We start from the raw sequence: 17,747 nt of genomic DNA on the forward strand, positions 1-17,747 counted from the left end.
AGAGTAACAGGTTATTTCTAGGTGTACTAAACGCTCCCACAAATAAGACCGGGCTAGCGTGATGCCAATTGTGCGGATCACGCATGCGACCTTTGCTAGATGAAGTTTAACTGAGGCAAACCGGCTATGCCATGCTGACGAGTCCTAATAAGGACGAAACAGCTGTCCATGTTTGCCGAACTGCACGGGTAATAGACTGTGCTAGCGTCCCGTCTTGGCCCGACTGGTGCCAATGTGTGTATGCAGTGTGCTTCTAAAATCCACATTTATGTATACATACTCGCAAGGATAGTTTGGCTATCCGACGGAGTTTTAGACTAGCAAAGGTCGCATGCGTGATCCGCACAATTGGCATCACGCTAGCCCGGTCGCAGCTCTAGATCCCACATGGATCTGAGCTGTGGTTTAAAGCACTTCGTTCGAGTCGAAGTCGCCCTGCAGTGTTTTTGCCGATGAAGTTTAACTGAGGCAAACCGGCTATGGACGAAACAGCTGTCCATGGTTGCCGAACTGCACGGGTAATAGACTGTGCTAGCGTCCCGTCTTGGCCCGACTGGTGCCAATGTGTGTATGCTAGTGTGCTTCTAAAGTCCACATTTCTGATACACCAGCACACAAACAAAAGCTAGACATCTTATCAAAAGACCTTTCGGATGGCATTGACTGGAGGTTCGATCGAAAGCAAAATTCCTTATACATTGCGTATTTCCAAGTTGGTATTTCGTATTCAACGTTTATCGGTCATTTCGCCAGAGCCTGGGTTACCTGTGCCGCACATGTGAGCCCGCGGTATAGGAGCCGCCATTTTGAACCTTGGAGGCTCTCTGTGTTGTTTTTGGCTTGTGTTTCTTTCTACCAAAAAGCGACAACAAAGCCGACATCCACTATCATCAGCAGTTCAGGAGAAGGTTAAGGAGCATATAAAATAGTCTATTCATTTTAGAGTGTTTTTTTAAAACGAAGATTCACCCTACTGAAAAGCGGTCGACAGCATGTGCGATAGCATGTCTCCAGTCCGTGATCACTACAGCCCAGAAGAACATATATTTTGCTGTGATGATTACCAAATACAATCTTTTAGAGAAAAGGGTAAGGCACTCGTAAAATCCTGCAAGGATAAAGTAATGAAACGAAAGAAAACACCTTTAAATGAGCCAGTTCCTAAGACAAAGAACAGTGAAACCCTCTCAACATTCACCTATCAAGAAGGAGTGGAGCAAAACAATGTTCAGTGTGTGCTGGTACCTTCCACATTTTTCGAAGTCAAGGATTTTGAATCTGAAGGTTTATCTACAAATACTACAGAAATAAACAACGAAACATTAAATACTGCAGAAACAAACAACGGACCAATTCATAAAAAGCCTGGCACCTCGTTAAACAAAAGGAAAACCCAGCCAATCGTTGATGACAAACACAAGGTGAAAGTTAAAAGGTTGGATAATCTCGAAGATTTCATGAAGGTCACAGTGCTGAATGGAGGCGCCAGGATTTTTCAGTGTACACACTGTGAAAAAGAGTTTAAGAACTCCTATGAACTGGGTCGACATGTCAGAGTTCATACAGGGGAAAAGCCATACAAATGTACTTACTGCAGCAAGGCATTTAGCTTAACTAGTAACCTTTACAAGCATGTTAGAAGTCACACTAGGGAAAAATCTAGAATCAAAATACTGACTGAATAAGAATACGGTTACAGAGGAGAAAATCCATGCCAAAGGATTTGAAGAGTTTGTTGTAAAATGCCTGGAAAATATGCAGAGATTAGAAATGAATTTTGGACAAGTATTCTGCCATTAGCAAGGGAGGGTTCGTAAGATCACCCTTGTCTGGAAGGGCCACTCAAATGGAAGGAAACTGAGTATGACTAAAAGATAGGACTAGATGCCTAAGAGAAAATGGTCTGCTTCATGGGTAAACAAACACCCCAAATCTAGACTATGGACTGCATGAACACAAAAAAAATGGATGCATCACATTTAATGGACAATCACATTTAATGGACAATATTATGTCATTGAAAGGCTTGATAAGTGCTGATAATCTTATTTGTGTTTTTGTTTGCTGAAATATTTTGTCAGGATTTAATCACATGCTTGTTATAAGGTCCATACGACATACCATTTGGAAGATGAAAATATATAGCATTGATCAAATCTATCAACTCTGAATGGTTATATAGACTTTAAAATAAGCCTTAAAATTAACCATTTCAGCAAGCAGGATAAAAACAAACAGGATTATTTTATTCCCCTTCTATTAAGCTTTCAAATGTATGTCATATAACATATTGAAGAACTTACCATTAAATGTGACACATGTATTGGTCATTTAGGGGATGCATGTATTGATGATTTTACTTGATTTTTTGTGTTCTGGGGTGCCATGCATGGAATCTATAGGTTTATTTATGAAAGGGAGTTGCCTGAGTTCACTGCTCCCCACCCCAGAAATTCCCAAAAGCCCTAAACGAAGAAAAAAACTAATTTTCTTTTTTGGAAATCTAATTAGAATAAAACTTACAGGTAAAATCAGTTATATACAATATGCCATTAATTTTAATAAAAACACAAAAATTTGCCCCTCCCCCTCCCCCTATTAAATGTTGTAGAACAAGGGTTGCAGGTGTCAGGCTACAACATAGAAAGGGGGAAGGGGTTTCTAGGAAAGGGGGAAGGGGTTTCTAGGAAAGGGGGAAGGGGTTTCTAGGAAAGGGGGAAGGGGTTTCTAGGAAAGGGGGAAGGGGTTTCTAGGAAAGGGGGAAGGGGTTTCTAGGAAAGGGGGAAGGGGTTTCTAGGAAAGGGGGAAGGGGTTTCTAGGAAAGGGGGAAGGGGTTTCTAGGAAAGGGGGAAGGGGTTTCTAGGAAAGGGGGAAGGGGTTTCTAGGAAAGGGGGTGGGGTACAAAGGTGTTATGCTAGAAATATGACATGATCACATGGCAAGCGTTTTCAACTGGAAAAATTATCAATATTTAATTCGCTGATTGAGCATAAAATGTGTCCATTGGTGTGTTTTTTTATTCAAGTAAAGATATTCTTTGCTGATCAAACCACTCATTTGATACCCAAAATGCAATTTTTGTCATTTAGTTTTTTTTTGTCATTTAGATTTTTTAAATTAAAATTTTCTCTAGACTCATTTCCCTTCACATATTGTGAAACACAAAAAAACTGAATGCCATGGGAAACTTTATGGTGCGATACATATTAACAAAGTGAAATCTGCCAATAATACTTGTACTTGTATAATATGTGTAACCGATAAAATATTGGTAATAGATGATATGAATGAAAAAAAATGCAAAGCACTCATTTGTATTCAGATTTTCTCAGATGTAAACAATAACAAAGAAATGGTTGAGCTATAATCATTGTTAATCCTTATTGTCTGTGGGAAAGAACACCAGGAGTGAACAAGAATAATAAAAACAATGAGAGGGTTTCCCGTCGTTATGATAAGAGTTGCAATATAAAGCTTTGATAAACTGTATTTCAACTGTGATTAAAGAAAAAAAATACCCAAACCCCCCTTCTTGTGAAAAATAAAATTCAGATTCCCCCACCCCTGGAATTAAGGATATAATACAGTGTTGAAAGACCGCTCCCCCCTCCACCGTATGGGTGCAGTGTGAGGCATGGATCTCATGCCCCCCACCTCCCACCCACCCCGGGTGTAGGTTTGGGTATGATTTGTTTTTGTGGAATAACACAATCTAAATGAGATAATGAATACATTGTCTCCTTATAACCTTTTTTTTTTGTGGAGGGAGGAAAACTCATGGACTCAAGGAAGAACCACCACTCAACGCACGTTGGAACCGCAAATCAACCCGTAACTCAGTGGTGAGCGGCACTGGCCGGCGAGGTTCTGCCCGCCACTCAGGCTTAGGAGATGTTTTTATTCTATCCGCCTTTTTTCTGCCTGTGACATTGAGCGTCGTCTATATAAAATACTAAAAAGCAAAGACGAAATCGATATTCTGCATGGCTCAGTCACGCAAACATAAAACTGTATTCTTTGCACTTTTATCAGAATCAATGATGCATCGGGCGTATGAAAATCAGCGCAAAAAGAGAATGAAAGGTGAAGAAATAGATGGACAGCTCCCTATGTAAGATCCATAAGTTTTTCAGGGGCTCGTCAGAACGGTGAAATGTTTCTTGTATTTAAATGCTTATTAAGTACTTCATGGTGTATGTACAGTTAGCTACTTTCATACCTCTTTTCCCTTCTTCTTTCTCTTAATTCGATTTTAACACGCGCGTATACAGTGGAACCCCGTTAACTCGATCCCTCAAGAAAAAAAGACAGTTCGAGTTATCTTAGTTACAATAAGCGGAGTGTTCGAGTTACCGAGGAAATAGAACCTAGAATTAGTCTCTAGTAAAATTGAAGTCAGTTCTAGTTAGCGGGAAGTTCGAGTTATCGGTGTTCCACTGTATCTCCGCTCTCTGCTCTCTGCTCTCTCCTCCTCCGTTTCCTTTCTTAGTGAAGAATAATGACCCTTAAAACCCAAGGCTTGGAATGTTCTAGGCCCTATCAGAGCCTTGATTTGCGTCTCTCTCGTCTCTTGTTTTCCCGACATGCTTCTCATCTCGAGTCACGTGAGTGTTCTCGTGGGCCTCAATATCGTACAGTTCGTGGCGGATTTTCTCGATGTCTTCAAGGACATGTACTAAGTCGTCTGTGCCAACATCACTGAATTGTGCTTTTGACTCGACTTCGCTCTGAACAAGAAGAAACAATGATTCATTCTCTCTTGGCTGGTTTTGAAAAAGATTATGACAATAAGGCAGCAAACAAAGCAAACCTCTCCAGTCTCTCTAAATCAGTCAAGCTCAATTACCACCACCCAGTCTCTCTCAATCAGTCAAGATAAACTACCACTACCCAGTCTCTCTCAATCAATCAAGATAAACTACCACTACCCAGTCTCTCTCGATCAGGCAAGCTCAACTACCACTACCCAGTCTCTCTCAATCAATCAAGCTCAACTACAACTACCCAGTCTCTCTCAATCAATCAAGCTCAACTACCACTACCCAGTCTCTCTCAATCAATCAAGCTCAACTACCACTACCCAGTCTCTCTTAATCAGTCAAGATAAACTACCACTACCCAGTCTCTCTCAATCAGTCAAGCTCAACTACCACTACCCAGTCTCTCTCAGTCAAGCTCAACTACCACTACCCAGTCTCTTTCAATCAATAAGGATGAACTACCACTACCCAGTCTCTCTCAATCAATCAATCAAGATAAACTACCACTACCCAGTCTCTCTCAATCAATCAAGATAAACTACCATTACCCAGTCTCTCTCAATCAGTCAAGATAAACTACCACTACCCAGTCTCTCTCAATCAGTCAAGATAAATTACAACTACCCAGTCTCTCTCAATCAATCAAGATAAACTACCACTACCCAGTCTCTCTCAATCAGTCAAGATAAACTACCACTACCCAGTCTCTTTCAATCAATCAAGATAAACTACCACTACCCAGTCTCTCTCAATCAATCAAGATAAACTACCACTACCCAGTCTCTCTCAATCAATCAAGATAAACTACCATTACCCAGTCTCTCTCAATCAGTCAAGATAAACTACCACTACCCAGTCTCTCTCAATCAGTCAAGATAAATTACAACTACCCAGTCTCTCTCAATCAATCAAGATAAACTACCACTACCCAGTCTCTCTCAATCAGTCAAGATAAACTACCACAACCCAGTCTCTCTCAATCAATCAAAATAAACTACCACTACCCAGTCTCTCTCAATCAAGCCCAACTACCACTACCCAGTCTCTCTCAATCAGTCAAGATAAACTACCACTACCCAGTCTCTCTTAATCAATCAAGCCAAACTAACACTACCCAGTCTCTCTCAATCAATCAAGATAGACTACCAGTACCCAGTTTCTCTCAATTAGTCAAGATAAACTTCCACTACCCAGTCTCTCTCAATCAGTCAAGATAAACTACCACTACCCAGTCTCTCTCAATCAATCATGCTCAACTACCACTACACAGTCTCTTTCAATCAGGCAAGATAAACTACCACTACCCAGTCTCTCTCAATCAGTCAAGATAAACTACCACTACCCAGTCTCTCTCAATCAGTCAAGATAAACTACCACTACCCAGTCTCTGTCAATCAATCAAGATAAACTACCACTACCCAGTCTCTCTCAATCAGTCAAGATAAACTACCACTACCCAGTCTCTCTCAATCAATCAAGATAAACTACCACTACCCAGTCTCTCTCAATCAATCAAGCCCAACTACCACTACCCAGTCTCTCTCAATCAGTCAAGATAAACTACCACTACCCAGTCTCTCTCAATCATGCTGAACTACCAATACCCAGTCTCTCTCAATCAATCAAGCCCAACTACCACTACCCAGTCTCTCTCAATCAGTCAAGATAAACTACCACTACCCAGTCTCTCTCAATCATGCTCAACTACCACTACCGTGTCTCTCAATCAATCAGGATCAATTACCCCCATGCCCTCGTCCTGACAACCATTTTGACGCTCACTCTCATGTATAAAGAAGCAAATGAGTGGAAGTGCAGGCCATTACCATGGCAACCTACCCGCTTCTTTCCCCAGAAGGACCTCCTGCTGGACCGCCGTCTACGCCTCGTGCAGGCAGGCGAGAAACCGCAGGGTGCTCGTAAACCTCTTTTTGTTTCATCGGAAGCAATTTCAGTTTCCTAAGAAAAAAGGAACGACTATATATTAAGTATCCAAAGCGCATGCGCAGGCTTATCAAGGGCGGGTACGGGGGAAAATTCAGTATCTTTTGGATAAAGAAAGTAAAAGTCATGTCTGCTTTGTTTTGTATAAATTTAGGCATTGCCTAAAAGCGGAGCTCCAAACTACCAAATCTTTGCTTATTTTCGCTTAATAATTTAAGACATTTTAAATATTATTATATTTTTGTTTTTGATGACGTCAACGATTTCAAAGATCACGCGACCAACATGTTAAACTCCCTTCCCCCCACCCTTGACATCTACAAGACACATAACAAGTTTAGTTGTCATACGATGTTTCGACGTCAGGGTAGTTTTACTTTATCGATGACGTCACGTGGCCATCTTATTGCACCCCACTTGAAACATACATCACATCATCCGATTTTTGTTCTTAATGAAATCGAAATAATTTTAATTTTAGTGACTTCATCGATGACGTCAGAAATCACGTGTCCATATTTTTACCCCCATCCCCCCTCCCCCATTCACACCAACATGACACCTGCCGAGTTTGGTTGTGAAACAATGTTTCTTTCAAAAGAAATGAATGTTTTTGCTTTTAATCACGTTTTTTTGCTTTGAGGTTATCGATGACGTCACCCAACACGTGAACACGTGACCATATTGTTGCTTTCCCTCTTGACACATACATGACACCTACCAAGTTTGGTTGTTATTCAATGTCCCTTTCACAAGATATGAATATTTTTTATTTTGATGAAGTCAGCATATTTTGCTTATTGTGACGCCATTGATGACGTCACAATCACGTGACCACATTGGAGCACCCCACTTGACACCTACATGACACCTACCGAGTTTGGTTGCCATATGATGTTTCCGTGAAATAAAAATATTTTTTCGTCAGCATACTTTTGCTTCACAAATCACGTGACCACAGTTTTGCACCTCACTTGACACATGCATGACAGCTGTCAGGTTCGGTTGTCGTACAATGCTTTTAAAGGACGGACGGACGGACATCGAGTAACTCGAGTCGATTGGCTACCAATATTTGTTACCATATTTGTTTTGTAGACCACTTTTTCTTAGGTATTGCGGGGCTCCGCTAAAATAATGATGTGGGTTTAAGGGGGTGGTGCAAAGATTTTAAAGTGACGGCAAACCTTAGGACTTGTATCGCTCCCCAAGCTAAGCTGCTCTTCCAGTTGTTTCAGCTCCTTTTCAACTTCCTCGCTGGATGCTTGCACTGACAGCCACTTCTCCATGACAACTACCATTAGCGCAACAACCACAACCGGTAGCAGCTTCATTGTTTAGATTGTGATGTCAAGCTGAAATGAAAAAGAAATGCCACTGATGCATAAATAATGCCAGAAAACCCAGAAGGTTTATAGTAGAATTCACTGTTACGCGAACGCTGAGAATTCAACTGGAAAACCGCGTAGTCAATCATACTACCGTGACCAGTCGTCACCTGGCTGTGTGCAGTAAAATGGTCTCTAACGCGACAATGAAAACATGAAAGCAATCGATTGGTTTGGAGGATTGATTGATTGCGCGCTTTTGCCAAACGGGACTATTTTGGATTCGTTGAGGTCACACAACAACGAATTTGGCTGTAGATTAGTATGTCTGCACCAACGAACGCTAACGGAAAAACCGCATCTTTTGGTTGCAAGTACCGCGGGCAATCCAGACTATGGCTCCCTATTCAAGAGAGCGCCTGGGGCACGAAAGGCAATCCCAGTAGGAGCTGGGGCCGACTGACCGGGGCACGAAAGGCAATCCCAGTAGGAGCTGGGGCCGGGATTCCTTGAGACACTTGCATAATGTTAGATGTGGTCAGACCGAACTGTGGCAACAGAATAACCAAGCACTACGTCAAGCAAACGATATTCTTTGATTTGTCAAGTTTTTTCGATTTTCTTGCCTTGTTTGTTTTAAATCTTAGCCTTAAATTTAAAGGGTCTCATGATATTCTTGTCCATGGAAAACAAATATGAATTAACTATTGAAAACTTTTGATTATGAAAAAGATGATAGGTTTTTCATTAAGATATTAACGATAAAGTATCAATTATTCGTGAGAAACCTCTGAGGAGCCCCCAGAAAAAAACATACACGACAAATTTTATACACTTTGTATAGATATCATCAACAGTTCGTTCAGATCTTTGTCTTGTGTCCGCCTTATATCGGTGTACATATTTGAGCCAAGAATTAAGAAAAGGACGGACATGGTTTCGGATGATAAGAAACAAACCTACATATACTTGATTATATATAAACATACTTGTTTACAAATTTATGATACATCTATAAAGCTGTTATCATAGGTAATTTGGAGAAGTGTGAATAGTTTAAATATAAATGTCAGTTTTACTATATAATAAACGCTTTTCCTAGGACAAAACCATTAATTAAAGTAATTGATGAGAGATATCAAGGACCATATTATTCTATACCGTGGTTAATATTTAATTATGTGAATTATGAGTTTAATACTTTGAGCAATAAATGTCCAGTTATTTAAGCGGTGTAAAAATAACGGAAATCGTAAAATAACATATCGTAAGTCAGTGTAAACAAGATGCAAAACAACAACAACAAGACTCTCACGCACTTTAAACATATTTTACTTCTCGAATACTCGTAATGTGTTCGCGAACACGTAACCCTTTAAACAGAATCTATCACTTGTCCTTCCCTTCTTTTGCTAAATCTCCCTTTATTTTCTTGATTTGATAAATTTATGGCTAGGAAAAGGCCGTTCGTTTCGCATCAGTTCGACATTAGTTTTCGTGAAGCACTTTTGTTTTCGCATTTCCAAACGAAACAATCATTGAAACAGACGTATTTCGCTCTCTCCCACCCTTTTCGCCCCCTGAGTCTTTCTAAAAGTCAATATTTCTTCCGCTGAAGTAACACTCACTTGGTGATTTGTTACGAAACGACATGTACTCACCCGGGTTGACTGTTATCTGAAGCCGGATTCAATAACTTGTCAAGCAGATGGGACTCCCTACATATACCAACTCGCATTGTGTAAACAATACATCGCCCACGAGCGCGGAAAAGACTGAAGGTGGACAATGAATTAATAACCTTTCTGGATTTGATCACTTGTGGTAGATGTCGCCGGCTATCCCTCGTTATGAAAAAACAATAAAAAAGGGGTGGTAAGAATGTGAGAGTTTAAAGTTATGTGAGTGAAACCTTAATCAAGTGCCAAATGCAAAAGGAAAATGTTAACCACACATACCATAGCATATCAAGCATGACAAAATTTCGTCTGTCGTGTTAAAAAATCCTGGAAGATGCGATTACAAGGTGTCGTGAGATTGGTCGAGCTGTTAATATGATAGTGTTATCTTGAGCTGATCGTCAGTGCGTGCAAAATAAATGACGCAGATCCATCTATACTGTTAATCGTATTTTTGGTTAATAGGGCTATCAAAGGGTTTTCTTTTACATATGCAACAATAATCTAAAATAATGGAAATACTTATCATCAAAAAGATGAAAAACAGCAATCAAGCCACATTGAACAATTAAACGAAAAACTTACACTTTTTTGTTTTGTCTGTGGGCCTCGTTGAGGATTAACCGCTGCATTTATGACCAAGCGCCAAAATAGAATTCTACCCCGTAATGTATAATTGTCAGATGTAAGTAGATAATGGAGCAGAGTCATATCAAATGCGTGGATATCCATAGCCTTTGGTGGTAGAGGTACGAATATGACACACAAGCATACAGGAAATACACTATGAATAGCACATCGTCATCATGACTCAGCTATCGATACCACATCATCATAATCATCATGACTCTGCTATCAATACCATCATCATCATCGTCATCATGACTCTGCTATCAATACCATCATCATCATCGTCATCATGACTCTACTATCAATCCCACATCATCATCGTCATCATGACTCTACTATCAATACCACCATCATCATCGTCATCATGACTCTGCTATCAATACCATCATCATCATCGTCATCATGACTCTACTGTCAATACCACCATCATCATCGTCATCATGACTCTGCTATCAATACCATTATCATCATCATGGTCATCATGACTCTACTATCAATACCATCATCATCATGGTCATCATGACTCTGCTATCAATACCACCATCATCATCGCAATCATGACTCTACTATCAATACCACCATCATCATCGTCATCATGACTCTACTATCAATACCACCATCATCATCGTCATCATGACTCTACTATCAATACTATCATTATCATCGTCATCATGACTCTACTATCAATACCATCATCATTATGGTCATCATGACTCTACTATCAATACCACATCATCATCGTCATCACGACTCTGCTATCAATACCACATCATCATCGTCATCATGACTCTACTATCAATACCATCATCATCATGGTCATCATGACTCTACTAACAATACCATCATCATCATGGTCATCATGACTCTACTATCAATACCACGTCATCATCGTCATCATGACTCTGCTATCAATACCACATCATCATCTTCATCATGACTCTACTATCAATACCACGTCATCACCGTCATCATGACTCTACTATCAATACCACATCATCATCGTCATCATGACTCTACTATCAATACCACCATCATTATCGTCATCATGACTCTACTATCAATACCACATCATCATCGTCATCATGACTCTACTATCAATACAACATCATCATCGTCATCATGACTCTACTATCAATACCATCATCATCATCGTTATCATGACTCTACTATCAATACCACCATCATCATCGTCATCATGACTCTACTATCGATACCACATCATCACCGTCATCATAACTCTACTATCAATACCACCATCATCATAGTACTCATGACTCTACTATCAATACCACGTTATCATCGTCATCATGACTCAACTATCAATACCACCATCATCATCGTCATCATGACTCTACTATCGATACCACATCATCATCGTCATCATGACTCTGCTATCAATACCACATCATCATCGTCATCATGACTCTACTATCAATACCACCATCATCGTCGTCATCATGACTCTACTATCAATACCACATCATCATCGTCATCATGACTCTACTATCAATACCACCATCATCATCGTCATCATGACTCTACTATCAATACCATCATCATCATCGTCATCATGACGCTACTATCAATACCATCATCATCATCATCATTATGACTCTACTATCAATACTACGTTATCATCGTCATCATGACTCTGCTATCAATACCATCATCATCATCGTCATAATGACTATACTATCGATACCACATCATCATCGTCATCACGACTCTGCTATCAATACCACGTCATCATCGTCATCATGACTCTACTATCAATACCACCATCATCATCGTCATCATGACTCTACTATCAATACCAGATCATCATCGTCATCATGACTCTACTATCAATACCACCATCATCATCGTCGTCATGACTCTGCTATCAATACCACATCACCATCGTCACAATGACTCTACTATCAATACAACGTCATCATCGTCATCATGACTCTACTATCGATACCACATCATCATCGTCATCACGACTCTGCTATCAATACCACGTCATCATCGTCATCATGACTCTACTATCAATACCACCATCATCATCGTCATCATGACTCTACTATCAATACCAGATCATCATCGTCATCATGACTCTACTATCAATTCCACCATCATCATCGTCGTCATGACTCTGCTATCAATACCACATCACCATCGTCATCATGACTCTACTATCAATACAACGTCATCATCGTCATCATGACTCTACTATCAATATCATCGTCATCATCGTCATCATTACTCTACTATCGATACCACATCATCATCGTCATCATGACTCTGCTATCAATACAATGTCATCATCGTCATCATGACTCTACTATCAATACCACGTCATCATCGTCATCATGACTCTACTATCAATACCACATCATCATCGTCGTCATGACTCTGCTATCAATACCACATCATCATCGTCATCATGACTCTACTATCGATACCACATCATCATCGTCATAATGACTCTGCTATCAATACAACGTCATCATCGTCATCATGACTCTACTATCAATACCACGTCATCATCGTCATCATGACTTTACTATCAATACCACATCATCATTGTCGTCATGACTCTGCTATCAATACCACATCATCATCGTCATCATGACTCTACTATCAATACCACGTCATCATCATCATCATGACTCTACTATCGATACCACATCATCATCGTCATCATGACTCTGCTATCAATACCACATCATCATTATGGTCATCATGACTCTACTATCAATACCACATCATCATCGTCATCATGACTCTGCTATTAATACCACCATCATCATCGTCATCATGACTCTGCTATTAATACCACCATCATCATCGTCATCATGACTCTGCTATCAATACCATCATCATCATCGTCATCATGACTCTGCTATTAATACCACCATCATCATTGTCGTCATGACTCTGCTATCAATACCACATCACCACCGTCATCATGACTCTACTATCAATACAACGTCGTCATCGTCATCATGACTCTACTATCGATACCACATCATCATCGTCATCATGACTCTACTATCAATACCAAATCATCATCGTCATCATGACTCTACTATCAATACCACGTCATCATCGCCATCATGACTCTACTATCAATACCACATCATCATCGTCATCATGACTCTGCTATCAATACCACATCATCATCGCCATCATGACTCTACTATCAATATCATCATCATCATGGTCATCATGACTCTACTATCAATACCACATCATCATCGTCATTATGACTCTACTATCAATACCATCATCATCATCGTCATCATGACTCTGGTATCAATACCATCATCATCATCGTCATCATGACTCTGCTATCAATACCATCATCATCATCGTCATCATGACTGCTATCAATACCATCATCATCATCGTCATCATGACTCTACTATCAATACCACATCATCATCGTCATCATGACTCTACTATCGATACTACCATCATCATCGTCATCATGACTCTACTATCAATACCATCATCATCATCGTCATCATGACTCTACTATCAATACCACTTCATCATCGTCATCATGAATCTGCTATCAATACCACATCATCATCTTCATCATGACTCTGCTATTAATACCACATCATCATCGTCATCATGACTCTACTATCAATACCACGTCATCATCGTCATTATGACTCTACTATCAATACCACCATCATTATCGTCATCATGACTCTGCTATCAATACCACCATCATCATCGTCATCATGACTCTGCTATTAATACCACCATCATCATCGTCATCATGCCTCTGCTATCAATACCACATCATCATCGTCATCATGACTCTACTATCAATACCACCATCATCATCGTCATCATGCCTCTGCTATCAATACCATCATCATCATCGTCATCATGACTCTACTATCAATACCACCATCATCATGGTCATCATGACTCTACTATCAATACCACATCATCATCGTCATCATGACTCTGCTATCAATACCATCATCATCATCGTCATCATGACTCTGCTATCAATTGCACCATCATCATCGTCATCATGACTCTACTATCAATACCACATCATCATCGTCATCATGACTCTGCTATCAATACCATCATCATCATCGTCATCATGACTCTACTATCAATACCACCATCATCATGGTCATCATGACTCTGCTATCAATACCACCATCATCATCGTCATCATGACTCTCCTATCAATACCACATCATCATCGTCATCATGACTCTGCTATCAATACCATCATCATCATCGTCATCATGACTCTGCTATCAATACCACCATCATCATCGTCATCATGACTCTACTATCAATACCACATCATCATCGTCATCATGACTCTGCTATCAATACCATCATCATCATCGTCATCATGACTCTGCTATCAATACCACCATCATCATCGTCATCATGACTCTACTATCAATACCACATCATCATCGTCATCATGACTCTGCTATCAATACCATCATCATCATCGTCATCTTGACTCTACTATCAATACCACCATCATCATGGTCATCATGACTCTGCTATCAATACCACCATCATCATCGTCATCATGACTCTCCTATCAATACCACCATCATCATCGTCATCATGACTCTGCTATCGATACCACATCATCACCGTCATCATGACTCTACTATCAATACCACCACCATCATCGTCATCATGACTCTACTATCAATACCACGTCATCATCGTCATCATGACTCTACTATCAATACCACCATCATCATCGTCATCATGACTCTACTATCAATACCACATCATCATCGTCATCATGACTCTGCTATCAATACCATCATCATCATCGTCATCATGACTCTGCTATCAATACCACCATCATCATCGTCATCATGACTCTGCTATCAATACCACCATCATCATCGTCATCATGACTCTGCTATCAATACCATCATCATCATCGTCATCATGACTCTGCTATCAATACCACCATCATCATCGTCATCATGACTCTACTATCAATACCACATCATCATCGTCATCATGACTCTGCTATCAATACCATCATCATCATCGTCATCATGACTCTGCTATCAATACCACCATCATCATCGTCATCATGACTCTACTATCAATACCACATCATCATCGTCATCATGACTCTGCTATCAATACCATCATCATCATCGTCATCTTGACTCTACTATCAATACCACCATCATCATGGTCATCATGACTCTGCTATCAATACCACCATCATCATCGTCATCATGACTCTCCTATCAATACCACCATCATCATCGTCATCATGACTCTGCTATCGATACCACATCATCACCGTCATCATGACTCTACTATCAATACCACCACCATCATCGTCATCATGACTCTACTATCAATACCACGTCATCATCGTCATCATGACTCTACTATCAATACCACCATCATCATCGTCATCATGACTCTACTGTCAATGCCACGTCATCATCGTCATCATGACTCTGCTATCAATACCATCATCATCATCGTCATCATGACTGCTATCAATACCATCATCATCATCGTCATCATGACTCTACTATCAATACCACATCATCATCGTCATCATGACTCTACTATCGATACCACCATCATCATCGTCATCATGACTCTACTATCAATACCATCATCATCATCGTCATCATGACTCTACTATCAATACCACTTCATCATCGTCATCATGAATCTGCTATCAATACCACATCATCATCTTCATCATGACTCTGCTATTAATACCACATCATCATCGTCATCATGACTCTACTATCAATACCACGTCATCATCGTCATTATGACTCTACTATCGATACCACATCATTATCGTCATCATGACTCTGCTATCAATACCACCATCATCATCGTCATCATGACTCTGCTATTAATACCACCATCATCATCGTCATCATGCCTCTGCTATCAATACCATCATCATCATGGTCATCATGACTCTACTATCAATACCACCATCATCATCGTCATCATGACTCTACTATCAATACCACATCATCATCGTCATCATGACTCTGCTATCAATACCATCATCATCATCGTCATCATGACTCTACTATCAATACCACCATCATCATGGTCATCATGACTCTGCTATCAATACCACTATCATCATCGTCATCATGACTCTCCTATCAATACCACCATCATCATCGTCATCATGACTCTGCTATCGATACCACATCATCACCGTCATCATGACTCTACTATCAATACCACCACCATCATCGTCATCATGACTCTACTATCAATACCACGTCATCATCGTCATCATGACTCTACTATCAATACCACCATCATCATCGTCATCATGACTCTACTGTCAATACCACGTCATCATCGTCATCATGACTCTGCTATCAATACCATCATCATCATGACTGTGCTATCAATACCAGATCATCATCGTCATCATGACTCTACTATCAATACCACCATCATCATCGTCATCATGACTCAACTATCAATACCACATCATTATCCAGGGGCGTACGCAGCCTCTACGCCTGCAGTCACTGGCTTGCAAAAAAAATTGACGATCTTATTTGCAAAACGATTATTAAAATCAAATGTTTACTCATTTATTTTTATGTACGTAGTTTTATAAATATGATGAGCATAAAAACTATAATTTTCTTAATTATGGTAGTCTACAGATGATTTCCAAACATATTGTTATGTCGTTCAGTGCCACGCAACGTAATATTCTCAAAAGTCTGACGCATTGACGCCAATTTCAAACCCAAAAGCGGGAGCTATGAAATCTTCACGGGATGCGGGATGAGAGGCCACGCCCTCATTCGGCTTCTGAATGCTTCGACTGCAACTTGTTAAAATCCTGCGTACGCCCTTGTCATCGTCATCATGGCTCTGCTATCGATACCACATCATCATCGTCATCAGGACTCTGCTATCATATTATCACCGTCATCATCCACGATTGCTCTCAGCACTAAGTGAGGCCTATTACCTCAATTACCCGAGTGAATCTCATAGAATATCATTTGGACAAGGAGGAAAACATAAGCAATCATAAATAACTTCAAATTAAATGTAAATTTCACTCTTGTGGAGGAAGATATTCAGTTTATATTAAGCCTGATGTGTACAAGCATGCACGAAGGGTCAAATTCCTGTAAAAAAAAAACACCAAATAAAAGCAACCATTTCGAGCCACTCTAGTTATCCTCTTATACTTGCTTTGTAGTAGAGATATGTACACACATTTTACACGCAATTCTGGAACGTACGCTTCTCTGCCAGATGAGCTCGCGCTCCTATTTGATGACAAAGTGCTTGCCACGCTTCACCTTTTTTAGTCTGCCCTAAGAAAATTGAAATACAGAGACGCACATTTGACGAAGTCGGCAACCAGGTTTTGT

General features: G+C 40.0%; 1 protein-coding gene across 1 annotated transcript; it reads right to left on the reverse strand.

Moving 5' to 3' along the window:
• Positions 1 to 2,945: 2,945 nt before the first annotated feature.
• Positions 2,946 to 10,405, reverse strand: LOC116616071. Its single transcript, XM_032377868.2, has 5 exons — positions 10,297 to 10,405; positions 9,694 to 10,038; positions 7,892 to 8,059; positions 6,600 to 6,719; positions 2,946 to 4,727 (listed from the first exon to the last, which is right to left on the reverse strand). The coding sequence occupies exons 3-5, from the start codon at positions 8,036 to 8,038 to the stop codon at positions 4,530 to 4,532; spliced, it is 465 nt and encodes a 154-aa protein (XP_032233759.2). The 5' UTR covers positions 8,039 to 8,059; positions 9,694 to 10,038; positions 10,297 to 10,405; the 3' UTR covers positions 2,946 to 4,529.
• Between the last annotated feature and the right edge of the window lie 7,342 nt (positions 10,406 to 17,747).

This window comes from Nematostella vectensis, chromosome 3 (genome assembly GCF_932526225.1).
Source record: "Nematostella vectensis chromosome 3, jaNemVect1.1, whole genome shotgun sequence".
Classification (NCBI taxonomy): Eukaryota; Metazoa; Cnidaria; class Anthozoa; order Actiniaria; family Edwardsiidae; genus Nematostella; species Nematostella vectensis.